This window comes from Oenanthe melanoleuca, chromosome 18 (assembly GCF_029582105.1).
Source record: "Oenanthe melanoleuca isolate GR-GAL-2019-014 chromosome 18, OMel1.0, whole genome shotgun sequence".
NCBI lineage: Eukaryota > Metazoa > Chordata > Aves > Passeriformes > Muscicapidae > Oenanthe > Oenanthe melanoleuca.
This window is the reverse complement of record NC_079351.1, coordinates 3,043,030-3,061,019: the sequence shown is the minus strand read 5'-3', so window position 1 is coordinate 3,061,019 and position 17,990 is coordinate 3,043,030. Positions and strand designations below refer to the sequence as shown.

Here is a 17,990-nt window from a genome sequence, read left to right as displayed (position 1 = left end):
TAAGGACTCATCAGGGTAAAACCTCTTGTTTAATTGGTAGTTTACCCTCAAGCTCCACTTCTTATTTGTTGCAATCAAAGCAACACACAGAACACAGCGAGAGGCCATCACTGAAGTGAGTGGGAGAGAGACTGAAGAAGGGATTGAGTGTTGCTGCTCAGGAAGGAATGGTGTGGGGTAAAACCATGCCAGGTAATCAGAAGAGGTGACAAAATGATTAATAGGAGTCCCAAGGGGGTGCTGCATGTATTTACTAAGCATTTATTGCTTGGAGAAGTGCAGCTCCAGGGTGGTTCTTGGGGCAGCTGAGCCTGGCAGGGTGGCTGGGCTCACCCCAGCCCCTCACCCAGGATCGCCCAAAGGCTCTGGAATATTTCTGCACAGTCCTCAAAGGTGTGATAACCGCATTAGGAGACCCACAGCCACCCACAGGGAGAGCTGCTGCCAAACAGGCACTTTGGGAGGGACAGAACAGCACCCAGAGGCACAACCATTGCTGCCTGTGCTCTGCAAACACCACATTGCCCTGCCCAAATGATGCAGTTCCTGAACCAACTGCAAACATTTATTTTAACAGATTTCTCCTGGCAGTTCTGCACTTGTGCTCACTGGGTGAATGTGTGAACTCCCAGGCTCACAAATGCTGCCACATGATGAGAATCTCTCCAATGAATTAAAATAATTACTTTTCTAATTTGCCCCTAGACTCTGCTAAACCTTCTGGGGCCTTGAGGAAGGCATGGAGCTTTTCTAATTTCTTCTACTTGTGTAGGCAAACATTTTAATTTATAAAATGAATAATTCTGTATTTAATCAGTGCAAAGGAAAATTCTACTCAGGGACAGGGACAGGGATATCTTGTGATGCTGCACAGGATTAACCCACAAGATGACTCCCCAGTGGGGAGGAATGTGGCCATGAGAGAGCCCTTGTGGCTCTGGGCATCAGCATCTCCCTCCCAGGATCCATCAAGAGTTACATGCAAAAGCAACAACCTTTGAGCCACCAAAAATCACCAGCATCAAGCCCAGCAAACCTGAGAAACTCAAATGATTGCTTGTGAACTCCAGTGATTTTTTGGAGCCAAATTCACACTGAATCTGGAGATCCTGATGGAAAACTGCTGGTTTATCAGGCTGGGGAGGTGAGGACCAGCAGATTTGTTACTGGGTGGTGGGGCTGGGCTGTGCTTTAGTGCTTGAACCTTCCCAGCAGCAAACCTGTCACATAGCTCTTAAAAACTTTTAAAAAAGTGAGAACACAAAAATGCTTGAGGGTCATAGAGAAACTGAGGGTAAATAGAACTGTGTCTACAAAAAGATGCACTGATTTTAAAACTCTGCAAATTAGGAGTCTACCCAGATATACACTAGATATGCATTGCTTGCTTCTCTGGAGGAACTGGAGAGGAATAATCCTGTTCCAGAGCTGGCTGGATGCACTCCTGCAGTGATGTTCTGTGGGATGGGTGCTGTAATGGATGCAAACTGTGGTGCTGCACCAGGACGTGGCCCCTGCTTTGGAGGAGTTTGTAAATAATAAATATTTAATAGCAAATAATAAATAATAATATTAAATAATAAAAATGAAGAGGTCCAACATTCTTTACACAGTGTAATACACATAAGGTTAAAACTGCATATATTCTATTTCTTTTAATTAACAGTAAGACAAAACAAGCTCAAATGTATCAAGAATCCCCAGGTGGGTTTTTTTTCTCAGAAAGGAAATTTTCAGAAAGGTTTAAAATAATAAGAACAGAAATAAAGTTTGGACTAAGCTCTTTCTCCTGCAAGGTGACAAGCTGGGGCTCACACAGAGGATCACAGCCTTTTCCTTCCCTGCCCTTTATTTTCCACCAGTGATGCTCTCCCCTCGCAGCTGGCTAAGGCCAAAATGCCAAAGCATCAAATGAAATTTTCAAACTTAAAACCTCAAAATAAAGTCTATATACACACATACACTAAAGCAAAAACATGATTTTCTTGCCAAAATGTAATATAAACCAATTACTTTGCTGCAGTGGACTTGTACCAATAATCTCAGCTACATCACTTTACTCCATTTTGAGATCTTGCCTTTCACTGAAATAACTTATTTCTGCTAAATCCTGCACTGATGTTTCCCATGGGAAAGGTTTAGGTTGTTTTCCACTCGATGCTGCACTGAAATTCTCCCATTTATGCTTCAGACCTCCTGTCTGTAGGACTGCAGAGGAAATTTGGGTGCTGGGGCCATCCCTACAGCCCAGCACCCCAGAGTGTCTCCAGTCTAACACTGGAAATTTAAGTTTGGAAGTGGCCATAGAGGAACAACAACCTGCTGGTGTCCAAGCCTGCTGAGGTCTCATTGAAGGATAGTTATTTCCCATTCCAGCCTGGCTGGAAGTGATATCCAGCAGTGAGAGATACCAATCAGTGAGTCTTCAGTCAAGGCAAAATTTATATTTTTCTAATGCTGATTGTTTCTTGGAAAGTTACACAAATCTTTTATGCCTGCTGGCACTCAGGTCAGTAAATATAGAATTCAATGATACAGTCGAATGCACAAACTTTATCAGCCTACCTACCTACACCAAAAAAATACACATTTTTTCCTTAGTTCTACTCTATTTTCTTTTTCCTGTTCTTGAGTCCAGCCCTGGATTTATCCCCCAGGCAGAACTGCTATTTGCTCAGCAGGACGAGCTGAGAGAGGAGGACTTTGGAAAGATTCTTAGTTATGCAGGAAGGAATAAAACAACCCCAAAAAAAAAGAAACCAAAGAAAGGGAAACATCCCAATTCTCTAGGTTACACTACTGGTTATATAACCAATCTCTGGTTATATTTACACTCCTATAAATAGAGAATTGGCCAGGAAGAACGGCTTAAAAAAACGACAAAGGGAGCCGGGAGGAGCAGGGGAGCGGGCGGGGGCTCAGCACGGGGACGAGGACATCTGGTCGTAGTCGGGGCACTTGAGCAGCGCTGGGTAGTTGCTGTTCATCTGCAGGGACGCCTCGCTGGAGATGTCCGAGGGGCTGCGGCCCCGCGCCCACGCCTCGGGGTGCAGGAACTGCCCCGAGTAGTCGGAGCAGTTGCTCAGGCGGGGCCGGTAGAAGCCGGGGTGCGGTCTGTAGAGATCCTCGGCCGTGTAGCGCTTCATGAACAGGTACACGGACATCACCCCGGCACTCTGCGGGACACAGACACGGCCCGAGGCCCTGCAGCACCACCCAAACAGGACAGCACACAAATCGCCCTTTTTGTGCTGGCGCTGATGCTCCAAAGCACCCAAGGGCTGTCACTTCCCTGCCCCGTCCCTTCAATGAATGAGGCACAGCCACACCTCTGCTTTACCAAATTGTGATCAAATGCCTCATCAGTGCTCCAGATTGGGTTTGTCCCCCCCGTATGTCCCCTTCACACTATACATTGCCCCCCAACCCTCACAGCCCTCCTTAAACCCCATCTGAGCCCTCTTTTTGCCAACAGCCTCAGCCTGCCCACCCCGGGAATGGGACACACTTGTTACAGGTGTGGGTACCTCTGTGAGAAGGAACGAGATGGCAGAGAAGGCAAAGGACCAGCCATATTTGTAATTGAAGAACGACTCTGAGTCCTTGGTCCTGTTGAGCATCTCATCATTAATGCTGGATATGTAGAGGACCAGCCCCACCACCAGTGATAGACCTGGAGAAGGACAGTGGGAAATGCTTCAGGGATGAAGCTGCTGAAGAAGCACCTTCCTGAAGGCCTGACTTTGGGGGAAAATAAAAAAAAATTGGGACTGTGCTTGTAATAATTGGGGAAAGAAGCTGCCCTCCTGCTGCTCTAACCCAGGGCACTCCTCTCATTCCAGTCAAACATTTCCTGCTCAGGGAAATCTGTGAGCACTGGGAAGAAAGATCTGGCTCCAGTAGGAGCTGCTTCAAAGCTCAGCTGTCACAGCTATTTGTTTAGCACTTGCACAACACCATGAATAAAACATTCCCTTTTCTCATGTAGACAGAGCCCAAGTGAGCAGTTTGAAGTTTCAGATCTCTCCTGTGACTGATGTGCCACGAGTCTCCTCCAGCACCTGCTCCTGCTCCACAATTCCACAAACCAGCTCTGCTTCCATCCCACAAGATCTGCTCAGGCTGTGGGGCTGAGCTGGCAGTGGTGAGTCTGACGTGCCCCATGCTCAAGGCTGTCAGGACAGAACCTGGCCTGCACAGCTCACCTGACAGGATGAAGAATATCCCCGAGACGAAGGCCAGGATGGTCCTGTGGGGCCGGATGTGGCCGATGTTGCTCAGGATGAAGCCGATGAACATGAAGAAGAGGCTGACCAGAGGGAAGGGGGTGGCAGAGCGGATCATCTCTGTTGAGAGAGGAGCAGAGGGAAGTGAGAACAGGTCAGTATTCCCTAAGTAGTGTGAGAAATGGGCTTGGCTGGGTGAGAGGGCTCCAGCCCTCCTGCTCAGACCATGTTGTGTCTGAGTTTCTCTCCTTGCTAATGAGCTGAGTAAAACATAGGATTATGGAATCACAGAATGGTTTGGGTTGGAAGGAACCTTGTGTTCCAGCTCTCTGCCATGGGCAGGAACACCTTCCACTATTCCAGGTTGCTCCAGGCCCCATCCAATCTGGCCTTGAGTATTTCCAGGGATGGAGCATCCACAGACTCTCTGGGCAGCCTGTGCCAATGTCCCACCCCCATGGTGGGGACTCTGCTTATGTTTGCATTTCTGAGGGTTCCTGTGTGAAATGTTGCACAGGAAACCATCAGAACCTGCATTTTTCTCTAGCTTCACTGCATAAGTGTTTGCAGAACACTTCTATTTATTAATGCAGAAATTACTGCAGAATTCATCATGAGAGTTGTGACACTCCATCCTTAATTCATCCTGCTACATGATGTGTAATAAATAGGGGATATAGAGGGAATAAATACAGCTGCAAATTATGGAGAGGAGACTAAAAAGCCAAACACTTTAATAAACATTAGTTCTGAACAGCCAGTGACAGGAAATTGTACAGCTTAGAGACTCCATGGGCATCCTACCATCAGAAAGGGATGTCCCCAAAACCTTACCAGCACACTGGGGAATTCCCAGAGTAAAAAATGAAGTTACATGCTTGTGTGGCAGCACTGTCAAGGAACTTTGGCAAGGACACAAAGGGGATTTCTTGGGGAGGGTCTCTAGTGCTTGGAACTCGGTGATTTGCAGGATGTCAGGGGTGGAACCCCACCAAACCACTTACTCAGGACGTTGATTGTGGATTCAGATGTCAGCTGGATGTTCATGGGCATGACGTATTCGATGGTGAAGCACCGGCCACGCTCCTCACCTGTGGCAGACAGACAAAAACATGAGCTCTGAAGCCAGGGGCTTTGAGGTCACCCCTGGGGTGATATCTGAGCTCCTCACTTCTCCCCTGACTTCTCCAAAGGAGTTGAAAGTTAGTGACATTTCAGGTTGGTCACTTTGAGTTTCCCATTGCCTTGGGTTCTATTCAACCCTGTCCCTGCAGCCAAGTTGCTTCATCAAACTTGGCACAGACAGAGGGAATGGTCCAGCTGACCTGAATCTAAATTTTGCAGGGATGAAATGGAAAGTTTTTAGCTGCTGCCCAAGGCACTGTGTCTGCAGCTCTGGAACAGGGCAGGGGGTCTGGCAGGGCAGCAGCAAACTCACCAAAACCTGTGTGAAAAGGCACATTTACCCTTTGGGCAGTTAAAGTCAGGCATGAAGAGACGTCATTGCTTGCCAAAGGTTGTGCTTGGAAGCAGAGATGGGCAGAGCCTCTAAAAATCCCGTTTTTCTTGGCCCTTTCCTGCTGGGTAGCACTGACACACCCAGGGGATGTGGCACCCACGAGCCAAGGGGATGTTTTTGGCTGGGAGACCCTGCTGTAACACCCTGTTAACTCCCTCCTAGTTACTTACTCTGAGAGAGCTAAAGTGTGCTACATTAGATAAACGAAGGAATCCAAAAGAGGCTCTTTGTATTTCTCAGGGATCTTGTTTATTGCATGGTGACTCCGGGACAAAGAGCGTTGGGGTCTCAGCTAAGGAGTTTTCTAGGGAAAAGGTCCGGGAGGGGACTTGGGAAGAGGCCAATAGGATGTGGACACGGAGTTAGGGTAACAGGAGAGATCAGGGAGGACAGAGGCCCTTATGGCTTTCCTGCCAATGATACAGGACCCTAGAAAGAGTTATAGCATTCCTTCCACCTCTGGTTTTGGGTTACAACACCCTACCTGCCAGAAAGCAGACCCTCCAGAGCCCCGAGTGCAGCGAGAGCTTGATCTCGGCCGTCTGGTTCTGGGGCTGGACGATGCCCTCCTCCAGGTAGAGCCAGTAGTCGGTGCTGACGGAGATGCCCAGCAGGCCGAGGCCGCAGACGGCGAACACGCTGCTGAGCAGGGTCAGCGCCTTCCTGCTGCAGGCGCTCATCGCCGCCAGCATCGGGAGCCGCGCTGGGGCCGCAGCTCCGCCCGGGCTCCTGTCCCTGCGAGCTGAAGGAGCCGTCAGACAGAGGGGAGATGGAACCGCACCCCGCCCGACACGGGGTGAGGAATGGCTCACACTCCTTCCTTGGATCCCGTTGTTTGCTGCGGCTGAACTCCTGTGCTCCAGACAGGGCTGGCACTGATCCCCCCAAGGCTGGGGGTGAACTGCAGCATCTCCCTTATCTTATCTCCCTGCAGAGCCTTATCAGGCGCTGCCAGTCCCGGCACAGGAGCTGCTGAGCATCGCGGACACCACGGTCAGGGATCGGCAAAGCTGCTCCTAACTGCTGGACCAGCCCCAGCCCCGAGCAGCTCCCATCACCATCCCACTCCCTTCCCACACTGCCGTTTTTCCACTTCCAGGGTAGATTTAGCAATTAGGAAATCATGCTAATTTTGCAAAATCCGTGCTACGTTTATGACATTATCAACCAACTTGAAGAAGAGTGCCATGACACAATAATCTGCTTCTTTTTGGTTGCATTGCTCTTGCCAGAGCTGCCAGTACCCTCCCTTGTCCAAACCCACCTTGTGCTCTGGAGGGAGGCAGGGAAATGGGGACAGAGAGCTGCAGCAAGGCCCTTGGCAAACCTTAAAGGGAAAGCTTCCTTCATCTTATGTCACTTATGTATAGGATATTTTTTTAAAATTATTATTATTATTATTATTATTATTATTTTACTGCACATTTGCTACTTTGAGAAAATTAGCAGTTCCTATGGTGTCCTGCAGACTGATAAAATAGCACCAGAAATCAGAGTTCTTGGTGCAGTGGAGAAAAAGTGAAAATAGTATTGGATGGAGAACTCACAGCAACAGAAGATTAAAGGAATAAGAGCAAGGAGAAGGACACGTGTGAGAGATGCTCTTGTGCAGAGCAGCAAGGAAGCAGATAGTGCTACTGACTGCTGTTATAAAGGCAGAATGAATCACAGATAAGTGCCATGTCATGTATATTTTCCAAGGCACATTTTGCTGCTATTCACTACTGCAAGCAACAAGGAAAAAAATATCTAAATCCAGCTAGACAACAAAAGCTACTGACTTTGTAAGCAGGCTGCATCTTCCTTGGACTCCCTTTAGAACTGCACTAGTCTTGTTTCACACCCTCAGGAGCAGCTCCATCACTCCTGTGATCCCTTGGTGAACAGACTCCTTGGAAGAGAAGTCCTGTTGCTGTTATCACTGCAGTGAAGGTGGTGGTTTAGTGATTAAATCAGGAGGCACAAATCCCAAATCCTGCCTGGACCAGGAGATGACAACTCCCTGTTCCAACACGGCCAAGCAGACTGGAGGAGGGTGTTTTTTTTCTAGTGCCTCAGATGCAAATATATTAATTCTCACTTGCTTACACAGACTCTCAGAGATGCCAAAAGTCCTCACAGCTTGTACTTTTACACCTGAAAGCCTCCAAGGATAATGTTGTGCCATAATTCCCTCATGGAGAAAGCAAGTAGGTGATGCTGAGAGAGGTTTCTTGCTCCTCCAGCACTCTGGGGAGATCTGAGCTCCTGCAGTGCTCATCCCCTGCACTTCTGTCTCACAAATCCACAGCACCAGCTCCCCACAGCTGTCCTGGGCTGTGTTTGCAGCAGTTTCATTTAGATTAACATGAAGGAAACTTGTAGAAAGGCATTTTCTGAACAGATGCAACATCCAGGGTCTGTGTGCCCCTCCAGCTCACACTCTGGACAGCAGTAAGAGAGAAAAGCAGGGAATGCTGCTGGAAGAGTATCAAATTCTTGAGTGAAAGACAGAGAAGGAGAGAGAGTCTTTAATTATCACACCTGACCCAGAGTCCAGAGCAGGCAAGTACATCTTGGTAGGAAGCAGATGTACTCGCACCCTCGAGCACTGCAACAGCTTTGACAATTCCCTTCCATCTGAAATCAAGGATTTGGCTCTTCCTACGTTCACACTGTGCCTTTCCCCAGAAGGCTCCAACCTACAGGAAGGGGATTGCTGTCTTCAGACAGCCCAAGCAAGTGCTCCAGCTCACACTGCTGCAAGCTTTCCCTCCACCTTTGGCTTTGCTAAACAGCCTCATTTCAGCTTTCCTCAGCTCAAAAAAAGTAGGATGTGTTCCCAGGAGAAATACCTCCCTGCTAGGGGAGCGAGGAGCAAAGTGCTGAGAGGATGCTCAGATATTTTTTTTTCCCTGAAGAATTAGAAGGCAACAGGCAAAGAAGAAACTGGTGGCTATAGGGCAGAGAAGCACATCAGCCCTGCATCTGCCATTTCATAGGGAAGATGCCATTTCCCATCTCTGTGGATTCCCATTGGATTCAGCAGTCAAACAGCCAAAACACAGATCCTCTGGCTCATCCATTCTTCTCCCTAGCTCAGCCAGAGACATATTTTCTAGTTGCTGCCTCAAAATGAGCAGCATTTACTACAGGGTGTCTCATCCCTCTTGGCATTTTGGTGCCAAAATGGTAGAAGGAACTGGAATCTATTCTTGGCTCATGTATCATCAACAATCATCCTCCCTGCACATTTTTGTTAATAACGAGCCAAAAATCATAGTAGGAAGTATGTGAAGGTCCAGACAAAGACACTTAGAGGGGAATAACGAAGCATTTCCTGTGATTTGTTGTCCACCAACATCAGGCACTGGAAAATAGACCCATTTGGTCTCATTTCTGTTGGTGTGATGTGAGCAGCAGGGACAGGGGTCAGGAGTCAGAGCTGCACCTCTCAATTGCCTCATTCCTTTTCCCTCTCACACTTCAATTTCCATCAAATCATGATACATTAGAGACTGGTGCCTATTACTGCCTTGCTGGCACATAGAATCCAGCCTGATGTGATGGGGAACAGGGGTAGGGATGTGCAGAACTTGAAACAAACCTCCCCAGCCCCAGTGCCTGGAGGATTCCCAGGCCTCCCAAGTGGAAGGTTTTTTGAGGACAAGAATGGGAGCTGGCTTGATTATCAGAAAGGATTTAGTCCACAGTGACCTTTATCAATTGTATTATGCTTCCTATGGCTGTTTGGTTTCCAACAGGAGCTGGATTTTAAATTAAATGAATAGAGCACCAAAGATTTCCAGGAAACAGAACCTTAGAACTGTTCCTGCTCCTTTGATCACACTGTGCATTCTGGTAGCAGTCCAGGGAATAATAAATGCAGCCTGCAGTGTAATCTGCAGTCCTTGCAATTAATTTCTCCTTGCCTTGGAGCAGCAATTGCTGATGGAAAGAGCACATGGCCCTTGCTGGGCCTGAATCCTTTGGAAATGAAATGAGTACTGGCCTTGTTTCTAATGCTGCTCACCCAGGTCTAGGAGGAAGTCCCCACCTGTTGCTCCACAGTCACAGAAAGGAAATATCCTGGGCAGATTTCTGAGCCCACATCTGTGACCTATTGCCAGGCACAAGCCACTTCTCTGGGCTATGTGGGTGGGCTGGAAAAAATGAGTATATCACTGGTGAGCTGCCTGGACAGGATGGGTCACCTCAATAAATCACTGCTCTGGGTTCACTGGAAAACAGCAGCTCCCTCCTGCCCTGGGTAAAGGCAGAAGAAGCAGGGCTAAGCCATTGATTTTTATGTGGCTAAAGCATAATTTCCAATTTCCTGACATTTGGGAGGAAGGGAAGCACTGCCAAGGTTATTGGAGCAGACAGGAGGGAAGGGCTTGTTTGTGGAGGGGTGCTGAGGTCCAGGACAAGCCTGGTGACCTGTCTGTGAATGTCTGGTCCATGCTGCAAACCAAGGGCCAAGGGAAATCAGAGATTCAGCCATGGAACAGAAAGGAGAAGGAATGAAGCCAGTGAAAGGAGAGAAGGAAACCCTCTGAGTGAGCAATGGATATACAAAGAACATCAGGGACCTGGGTAGGAGCAATCAAATAGCAGAGAGTGTGAGCTGTGATGGAGCTGAACTGAAAGGACCAGCTCCCACTAAGCTGCAACAAGAAATTGGGCTGGCTAAAAATAAAGGGCCTTCAAGCAGTGTGATCCCTTCCTCAGGACACAATGCAGGCCATAAATGTGGGCAAAAAAATAAAATAGGTCAAGGAGAGCAGCTCTTCCAGAGCAAAACTCAGAGCTGTCAGTGCTTAGGCAGGACTGTGCTGAGGCCACCACTGCACTGTCACCCTCCTCAGACAGCACAGCTCACCTGGCTCCCTCAGGGGCAAACCCAGAGAAGGCTGGTTTGGTCATTAATAACCCTGGTGAAATAGAATGATCCCTCTGAGCTCACCCAAAGGGTGCAATGCTTCAGTCCCCAAAACAGGGTGTGCAGGATGCACTGGTGCTCTGTGAGTTGGACCAGTTTGAAGAGCACATGTGGAGCTGACTTTAACCACAGCTGAGGAGAGGAAGAGCAGGAGATGGTGAGGGCAGCACCCACGGCTCCATCTGGGATCACAGGAGAAGCAGCTCCACTAACCTGACCTGGAAAACTGGGCAGCTGGGAAAGATTGTTCTGGTTCTGGAATTACTGCTTGGGAAGAAACAGCCCCTCCTGAAGCTTGGGAAAGGTGTGCTGCAGGCAGGAGAGGAGCACAAGGTTGCTCTGGTTCCACAGAACAGCTGAAGAAAGCAGAGATGGCTGCAGAGAAAAGCAATGTCTCCTGCTTTTCACTGAGCAGGAAATTTCCAAAGGGGATATGGGCTGGAGCTGGTCCACAGGGTTCCTGGGTGCCCTGTCCTGAGCTGCTGGCACCCACCAGCTCCTCTGGCACATGGGAAGACTGAAATACATCAGGCAGCTTTAAGAGCTGCATTAGTGTCACACAGAAATGTCAGCTCGATTTCTGAGAGAGAAAATACGTACTGGAAAAATTAAGTGCAGAAATAAATCTTTTTGATGTGGAGGAGGTTTAGCCTGATATTAAGAAATAAAACAGCCCATCTCATGGCAGTTTGAACAAGGGCTTGTAACTGTGACAACGAGCAAACAAACTTCAAAAGGATCAATACTGGGCTGGAAATCTTCCCCTCAGCTGCCATTACCGACCATGGACACGGCAGCGCTGGATCAATGGGCACACTGGGCTCTCAGGCTCTCTAGGGAGGCTTCAAAAGCAAATAAATGAATAAAAAGAAGGCTGGTTATGAGTTATTTAAGCCCAGATTGAGCCAGCTATAACAAACCTATTAATTTTGTGCTTGTCATCACACACAAGGAATACCTGATAAATAATCAGCAAGAAACAATTTGTGAGCTCACAGGCTGCAAGGCTCACCACTAACTGATTTTGGTAATGAGATTACTTGGGATTTTCTTTCTTAAACTTGATTTATGTAATTTTTCTGAGAAGTCCTCTTTTCCCCAGCACTTCCTGTGCTTCATTTCTTGCCAGAGTTATTTTTTACAGTTTGGTGAAAAAAAGATTCTGCTATGGCAGTGCAAGAGTGATGGAAAAAAGAAAATGTGTATGGTGTAGAAAGCACCATAACTTGAATCTCCAAGGCTGACCCACTTCCCTCTCCTTTATCTCACACCAGCCTTTCTGCTGTGACCTGCTGAAAACCTGCCCTTTGCCTAGGTCAGGTTGGCAGAGAGTTGTAACTGATAACTGAGCCCACCTCAGCTCCAGCACCAAATATAAGGAGACCAAATGATATTCCCAAGACAAAGGAGAAATAACTGAGATTTATTTCCCACTCCAGCCCTCAAAGCAGACCCTTTCCCAAACTGGTGACCTCTGCCACGCTGCTGCACTCACTGGAGAGATGGCCCTGCTCCAGCTCTTTCACACTAATGGCTTTGGATGAACCCAGCGATTTCCAGCAAATGAAATCATCGACCAAACAGCCCTGATGGTCCTGGTTCACAGGCTGCTGGCACAGCCCCTGTGTGTACAGTCAGTCTCATTCACATGGTCCTCCTGGATCCACAGATATCCCCCACAAACCCTTTTATAGAACCCATCCCACCCACGTGTCTCCTTTTTCCGTGGTGCTCCAGGCTCTTACCTCTGTTAACCCCAGCTGAAGCTGTGCTTTGGCAAGAGGAGAGCCTGGGATGGGGCTGAAGGTGGGAAGAGCAGTTCTGGCAGATCAGCTGCAGGGATGAGGGACCTCAGGAGAGGCTTCAGCTGCTGGATGGTCTGGGAGGAGCTGGGAGTGGGATGGCCTTGGAAACAGGCAGGACCTGAAGGAATTCACAGCCTCAGCTCTCCCCCTCTGGCTGGCCCACAGGAGGGCTGCAGGGTGCTGGGACACAGGGACAGGCAGATGGCAGGCAGGTCTCTGCATCCACGTGCTGGCAGCTCCTGCCCTGGGGTGTTGTAGAAAAGCATCACACAAAGTTCATTTCACAAGAGGGAAACAGGAGCTAAAGCTCTGAGCTTGCAATATTGCCCACACACCAGGTCCAGCTCTCCAGGTCTTACCTATATTTCTGTTCAAAGTTTACCACCCTAACAATAGCTGAGCCCTGCCCTTTGCAGAGCTCTTCCCAAAGTCCTTTCTCCATACCAAATCTGACACAGAATTCTCCTACTCTCAGTGTGTCAGGATGCTCACAGTTAGGGATCTGAGCTGAGCTGCTGCTTTCAGTACCCTACAAAGAGCTACAAAAGCAGAATAAAAGAGGGAAATATCTACTGCTGCAAAGCAAACCAGCTGGGGACTGTGCTGGAGGAGCTGTAGACACCTTGCTGCCATGGGAGTGCTGCCTGCCCATTAACCTCTGCCTGAGGTGCATTATGGTTTTATTGAGATCCCAAAAGCCTGAACTGCAGTAACCCAACGATCCAGTGACCCTGTTCAGGCTGCAGCATCGTGCTTCCCTCTGCTCACCTCGGCCAGCACAGGGACAGACCCAGGGATGAGGGAGAGCTCATCGGGATCAGCTGTGCACATCCACTCACTCAGCACCAGACTGGGCTGCTCTGCTGGGCTATTAAAGCTTTAGCAGCTGCTCCTTTTTCACTTCCAAGTATCATTAAAGTTGGCACGAAGTCCTACAAGAGCCTTGTAGATTGAAAAGGGGAGAATAATCCTCTTCCTTGCAGCTTTTCAAGGTTTCTGTGTCCTTCCAGCAGCAAGGCAGGTAACGATTAAAGTACTCAAGCACCTCTTCTGTAAGATATTGATGTTGTTTTAAACTGAAGTGGGTGTGAGCAGAGCCCCCGAATTCAGTGTAAGCACTTCAAGAGCTGTCCATGGAATGTCTCTGGGCTATAAACATTCATTGCTGTCGAAGGTTTAAGAAAAGCTCCAGGCACAGCCCAGGCTCAGGAGCTGAGGCTGCTCAGCAGAGAGGGGCCAAAACCCCCAGTTCCTTCTTTTCCCCTTAATGATCAATGCATGACAGTTTGAGCTAATTTAAGCATCCTGGGAGGTAAAAATAGCACCAAGAGCTAATTAAAGCTCTTGCACTCCCCCGTGTCGGTGGGTACCTGAGCTGGGGAGGCAGGAAGCCACAGCTCTTCCCCCACTCCTACTCTTCTCACCAGTGCTGGCAGCTGGAGGGGTTTTATGAACATTTTTGAGAGATAAATGAGAGGAAGGCAGAAATCCCCTGAGGCCCTGGGCTCTCTGAGCACTGAGGGCTGCAAACAAGTGGCACAATGGGCTGGCAGCACGTGCTGGCCACGGCTGCAGAGACCTGCGTGCCCTCGGTGTGATTAAAGATGATGGATAGCAGGGAGCAGTGCCTCGTTAGCCAGGAGATTGCATTCCCTCTTCCCTGCCTAGAAACCAGCTTCACTGCAAAGCCTCTGAGCAGAGAAATGATGGCATAAAGTGCAGAAGGGCTGTGTCATCCACACCTCTGGAAAACGACTTCATAACCTGAGGACACTCGTGGCTGCCACTAAACCCAGTGACCAGAGCCAGCAGCTGCTCCATCTGGCTCTGCTCAAGCAATTTGGGACACAGCTCCTTGGAAGCTGCTGGTGATGTCTTCATGCACAACTCCCCAGGTCTGATGCTGAGCAGCCACTAAAGTTTGTTCCCATTGTGAAATAGGAAAGGTCTTTGCTTTAAGCAGGTTTTTGAGTTTAATAATCAGGAATATGAATGTACACAGCAAGTGTTTATATATCACTGGAGGTACTAAACTTTCTACCATCTGGATTTTAGCAAAATTTGTTACCAGTTCCAGTATTTACCAGTAAATGTCGTGGCAGACAGGGCAGGAAAAGCCATGCATGACATGGAGCAGCCTAAGAACAGGTACAGCACCGTGAGCCGTGGGAGGCCAGGGCTCCCCTGTCCTGCTCAGCACAGGGAGGTGCAGCCACGCCCTGGGAAAGCCTGTGGGAACAGGCAGGGGATGGACTTGGTCTCACTCTTCTCCATCCTTGCCAGCACCTATTCCCAGGTGAAACCTGGCCTGGCTGTGTGTGCCTGGTCTCTGCCCACACTCCTCTCCTGTTCCCTTTGTACCACCAGGTTCTCGTTCTGTTCAGCACCTCTCCTGCCACCTACACCTGACCTGATATTCCCAGAGCTGCTGCAGGGAAAAGGAACATCTGTCATAACCCTTTTGTGTCTCCTGGGAAGGAGCCTGGGCCACCTGTAGGGCTTTGAGCCAGTCCTGCCCTGGCAGAGCTGAGCCTCTGCTCCCTGTGGATGGGGATGTCACCTGGAAGCACTGGATGGGCACTGGGTGGGAAAGTGAATTATCCACAAGTTGTCCTGGGTCAGTGGATGCATCTGCTGTGCTGTTCCAATAATGCCCTCTGTGCAGGCTTGGCACTGCTCTAACAAGGGTTTTCACTGATAACCAATAACCTTCTCATTAATAAAAGAAAAACTGTAATTCCTGTCTTCTTAAAAGACCACACACAAATTCCACTCATCTGTAACAACCCATTTTCTGAGCCTGATGATGGCATGTGTGCTGTCCTTTGACAAATTCCATATTGCCACTAAATATTTTACTACAAATATCAGAAGTTGTGACTATACAGCTCTAAAAATGACTTCGACACCAAACCTTCTTTCTAGAACACACCTAGAACCCAAACTGTCTTTAATTTCAGTGAGATTAAGATCCCCACATAACTAGATGATGGGGTCTAGGTGGAAAGCAATTTTAAAAATGCCCTGTTAAACCCAGGGGTTTAAATCTTCCCAGCTGATTTAGGAAAAGCTCCTGGTGCTCACTCCAGCTCACGAAATCTCTGCAGGCTTGTGCATTATTTCTCTTTTGTATTTTATATTCCCTCCCCTCTCCATAAATAAAGCTGAAGCTGCAAAAGCTGTGCTATGGATGCTGCCAGGTGGGAATTCATTCAGCTCAATGAATATATTCAGCAGCTACAAGAATACAGCAAGGGATCAGAGAAATCCCAGACAGAGGCATTTCTGTGCCCTGGGTGTCACTTGGTGTGATGGCACAGGGTGGGCTGCTGGGAGCCAGTCTCCTGCCCTTTGGCTTTTTCCGTGAGTCCTGACGTGACAGGCTGAGATGTGCTGCTCCAGCTGTGGCAGAGGAGCCTCTGAAAGAGCCCAGACACGAGGCACGTGTGAAACCAACAGGCAGCAGTGATGGGAAGACGGGAATGCTCCTCCAGCAAAGCTGCCAGCCTGGGTCATGCCACCAGCACTCACTGCTGCTGCAGGAAACTCAGCAGAAATTCCCTTTTTCAGCTGAAATAGTCTTTTTCAGTGTTCAGGCTGGAGCAGTGCTATCTTCAGGGAATGCAGCACCCTTGCTGCCCTTTCCAAGGGCTCACCTGTACCCTGCAGGCACCTCCCAGCTCCGAGGGGCCTCCTCTCCCCCAGGGGGATTTGGGGATACAAGGGACACGGCGGTGACGGCGGTGCCGAGGTCACACCCGCTCCCCGGGCACCCTCAGGAGCTCCGTGCCTGGAAACCCCGACCCTAAAAGCTGCAAAAAGCATCCCACACCAGGGGCTGAGGAAGTTTTATGAAATGCCCGGCAATTAATTGAGAGCCAAAGGCCATGTCAGACCCTCCCTGCTCCCTTGAGCCATCACATTTCACATTTCACATTTCAGCACCTTCCCCAGGCTGGGAATAAGGCACTGGCGGAGCGAGGAGCGGCTCCCCGTCCCCGTTCATATGGAAACACACGATCCAGCCTTTCCCCTCTCCCCCGGCACTCCACTTAAGAACCAGGTCAGGTTTTTCTCAGATAGCCTTTCTCAATTCACACTCCCCTCTCCAAGGGGTTTGCTACGCTGGAAAACATTCTCAGCCTGACTTCCCGCAGATTTTATATTCCCTGGGAAAAATACACATCCGTTCCTCGCTCCAAACTCGCGCTGAGGACGGGGATGCTCTCAGCGCCCAAGAGATGGCCTCTGTTTGAGCAGCCGGGCGGGGAAAAGCCCAGCGAGGAAAATCTCAGGGAAGAAGCGCCGGGATTTTCCGGCTCCCTCGTGCTCTGGTCCTTCCGTCGGGAATCGGGCGAAGTCAAACGCCGCCCCCCGAGCGGCGCCGGGCACACGGGCAGGGCACACGGGCACTCACCCGGGCACTTCACATGGGCTCCTGACATGGGCACCTCACCCGGGCACTCACACTGGCACCACACCCGTGCCCCTCTCCCGTGCCCCACACCCGTGCCCCTCTCCCGTGCCCCTCTCCCGGCTCCTCGGCGGCTCCGGCCGCGCCCGCCGGGGCTCGCCGCGCTCCGGGGATGCTGCGGATGCTGCCCGGGGCGGTGCCCACGCCGCCCCCGCCCGGTCCCCACTCCCAGGGGATACGGAAAGCACACGGATACCTGTCCTGAGCCCTGCGGCTCCGCGCCCTGATCCCCCTTCCCTCGGCTTTAAACTTTCAGGGCTTTTCATGCAATTCGGAACCCCTCCGAAGGCACCTCCTGAACCGTTTCCCCCCGTTCCCGGGACAGCCTGGCCCGAACACTGGAAGCAGCCCCAGCCTTCCCTTCCCTGCCCATCCCATCCCCGGCACTCACCGGCCAGCGGGAGCTGCTCCGCTCACCGCAGCGGGACGCGGGGATGGATGCTCCGCTCGGCTCCGCTCCGCGCCGCGCCGGGAGAGCCCGCGGAGGAGAGGGCATCACATGGCGCCGCCGGGGCCAGCCCACCTCTCCCTCCCCTCCATGCCCCCATTCCCTCCCTCCCTTCATCCCTCCTTCCCTTTCTCCATCCTCCCCTTCTTCCCTCCCCCTCCTCTCCCTCCTTCTCCATCCACCCCTTCTTCCTTTGTACCCCCCACCCCCTGCGCACTTCCGTCTATCCCTCCTTTCCCCATTCATGCCTCTCCTTTCACCCTTTCCCTTTATTTCCCCACTTTCTCTCTATTCTCCGCTTTTTTCCTCTCCCTTCTCCTGCTTCCACCCATCTGTCCCCAGTTTCTGAGCTGTGGCTGGTGGCTCCGTTCACCGCTGGGGCAGGGGTGGGAGCCAGCCCTGCTCCTGCCCCTCTGTGCCTCCTCCCTTCCCTGCATCCCCAGCTCTCTGCCCCCCACACCTGCAAAATTCTGCTCCGAGCGCTGGGCAGGCTGAGCTCCCCAGGACACGGCTCCTTTGGGAGCTGGGGAAGGGAAAACCGGCTCCATTCACCAGAGCGAAATCCACAGCTAAGGACAGAGCAGCTGGGAGGGTTGG

The 17,990-nt window shown here is 50.2% G+C and overlaps 1 protein-coding gene across 2 annotated transcripts; it reads right to left on the bottom strand.

Annotated features, from left to right (window-relative positions):
- Positions 1-1,640: 1,640 nt before the first annotated feature.
- On the bottom strand, positions 1,641-17,581 carry CACNG5 (calcium voltage-gated channel auxiliary subunit gamma 5). 2 transcript variants are annotated; one of them, XM_056505740.1, is made up of 7 exons: positions 17,337-17,581; positions 12,412-12,715; positions 6,230-6,487; positions 5,231-5,317; positions 4,206-4,346; positions 3,528-3,673; positions 1,641-3,176 (listed from the first exon to the last, which is right to left on the bottom strand). In XM_056505740.1, exons 3-7 carry the CDS (start codon positions 6,435-6,437, stop codon positions 2,919-2,921), a joined length of 840 nt encoding a protein of 279 aa, XP_056361715.1. In that variant the 5' UTR covers positions 6,438-6,487; positions 12,412-12,715; positions 17,337-17,581; the 3' UTR covers positions 1,641-2,918. The 2 variants fall into 2 exon arrangements, with proteins under 2 accessions (XP_056361715.1, XP_056361716.1); XM_056505741.1 differs by having other exon boundaries at positions 12,412-12,589.
- Positions 17,582-17,990: the final 409 nt, after the last annotated feature.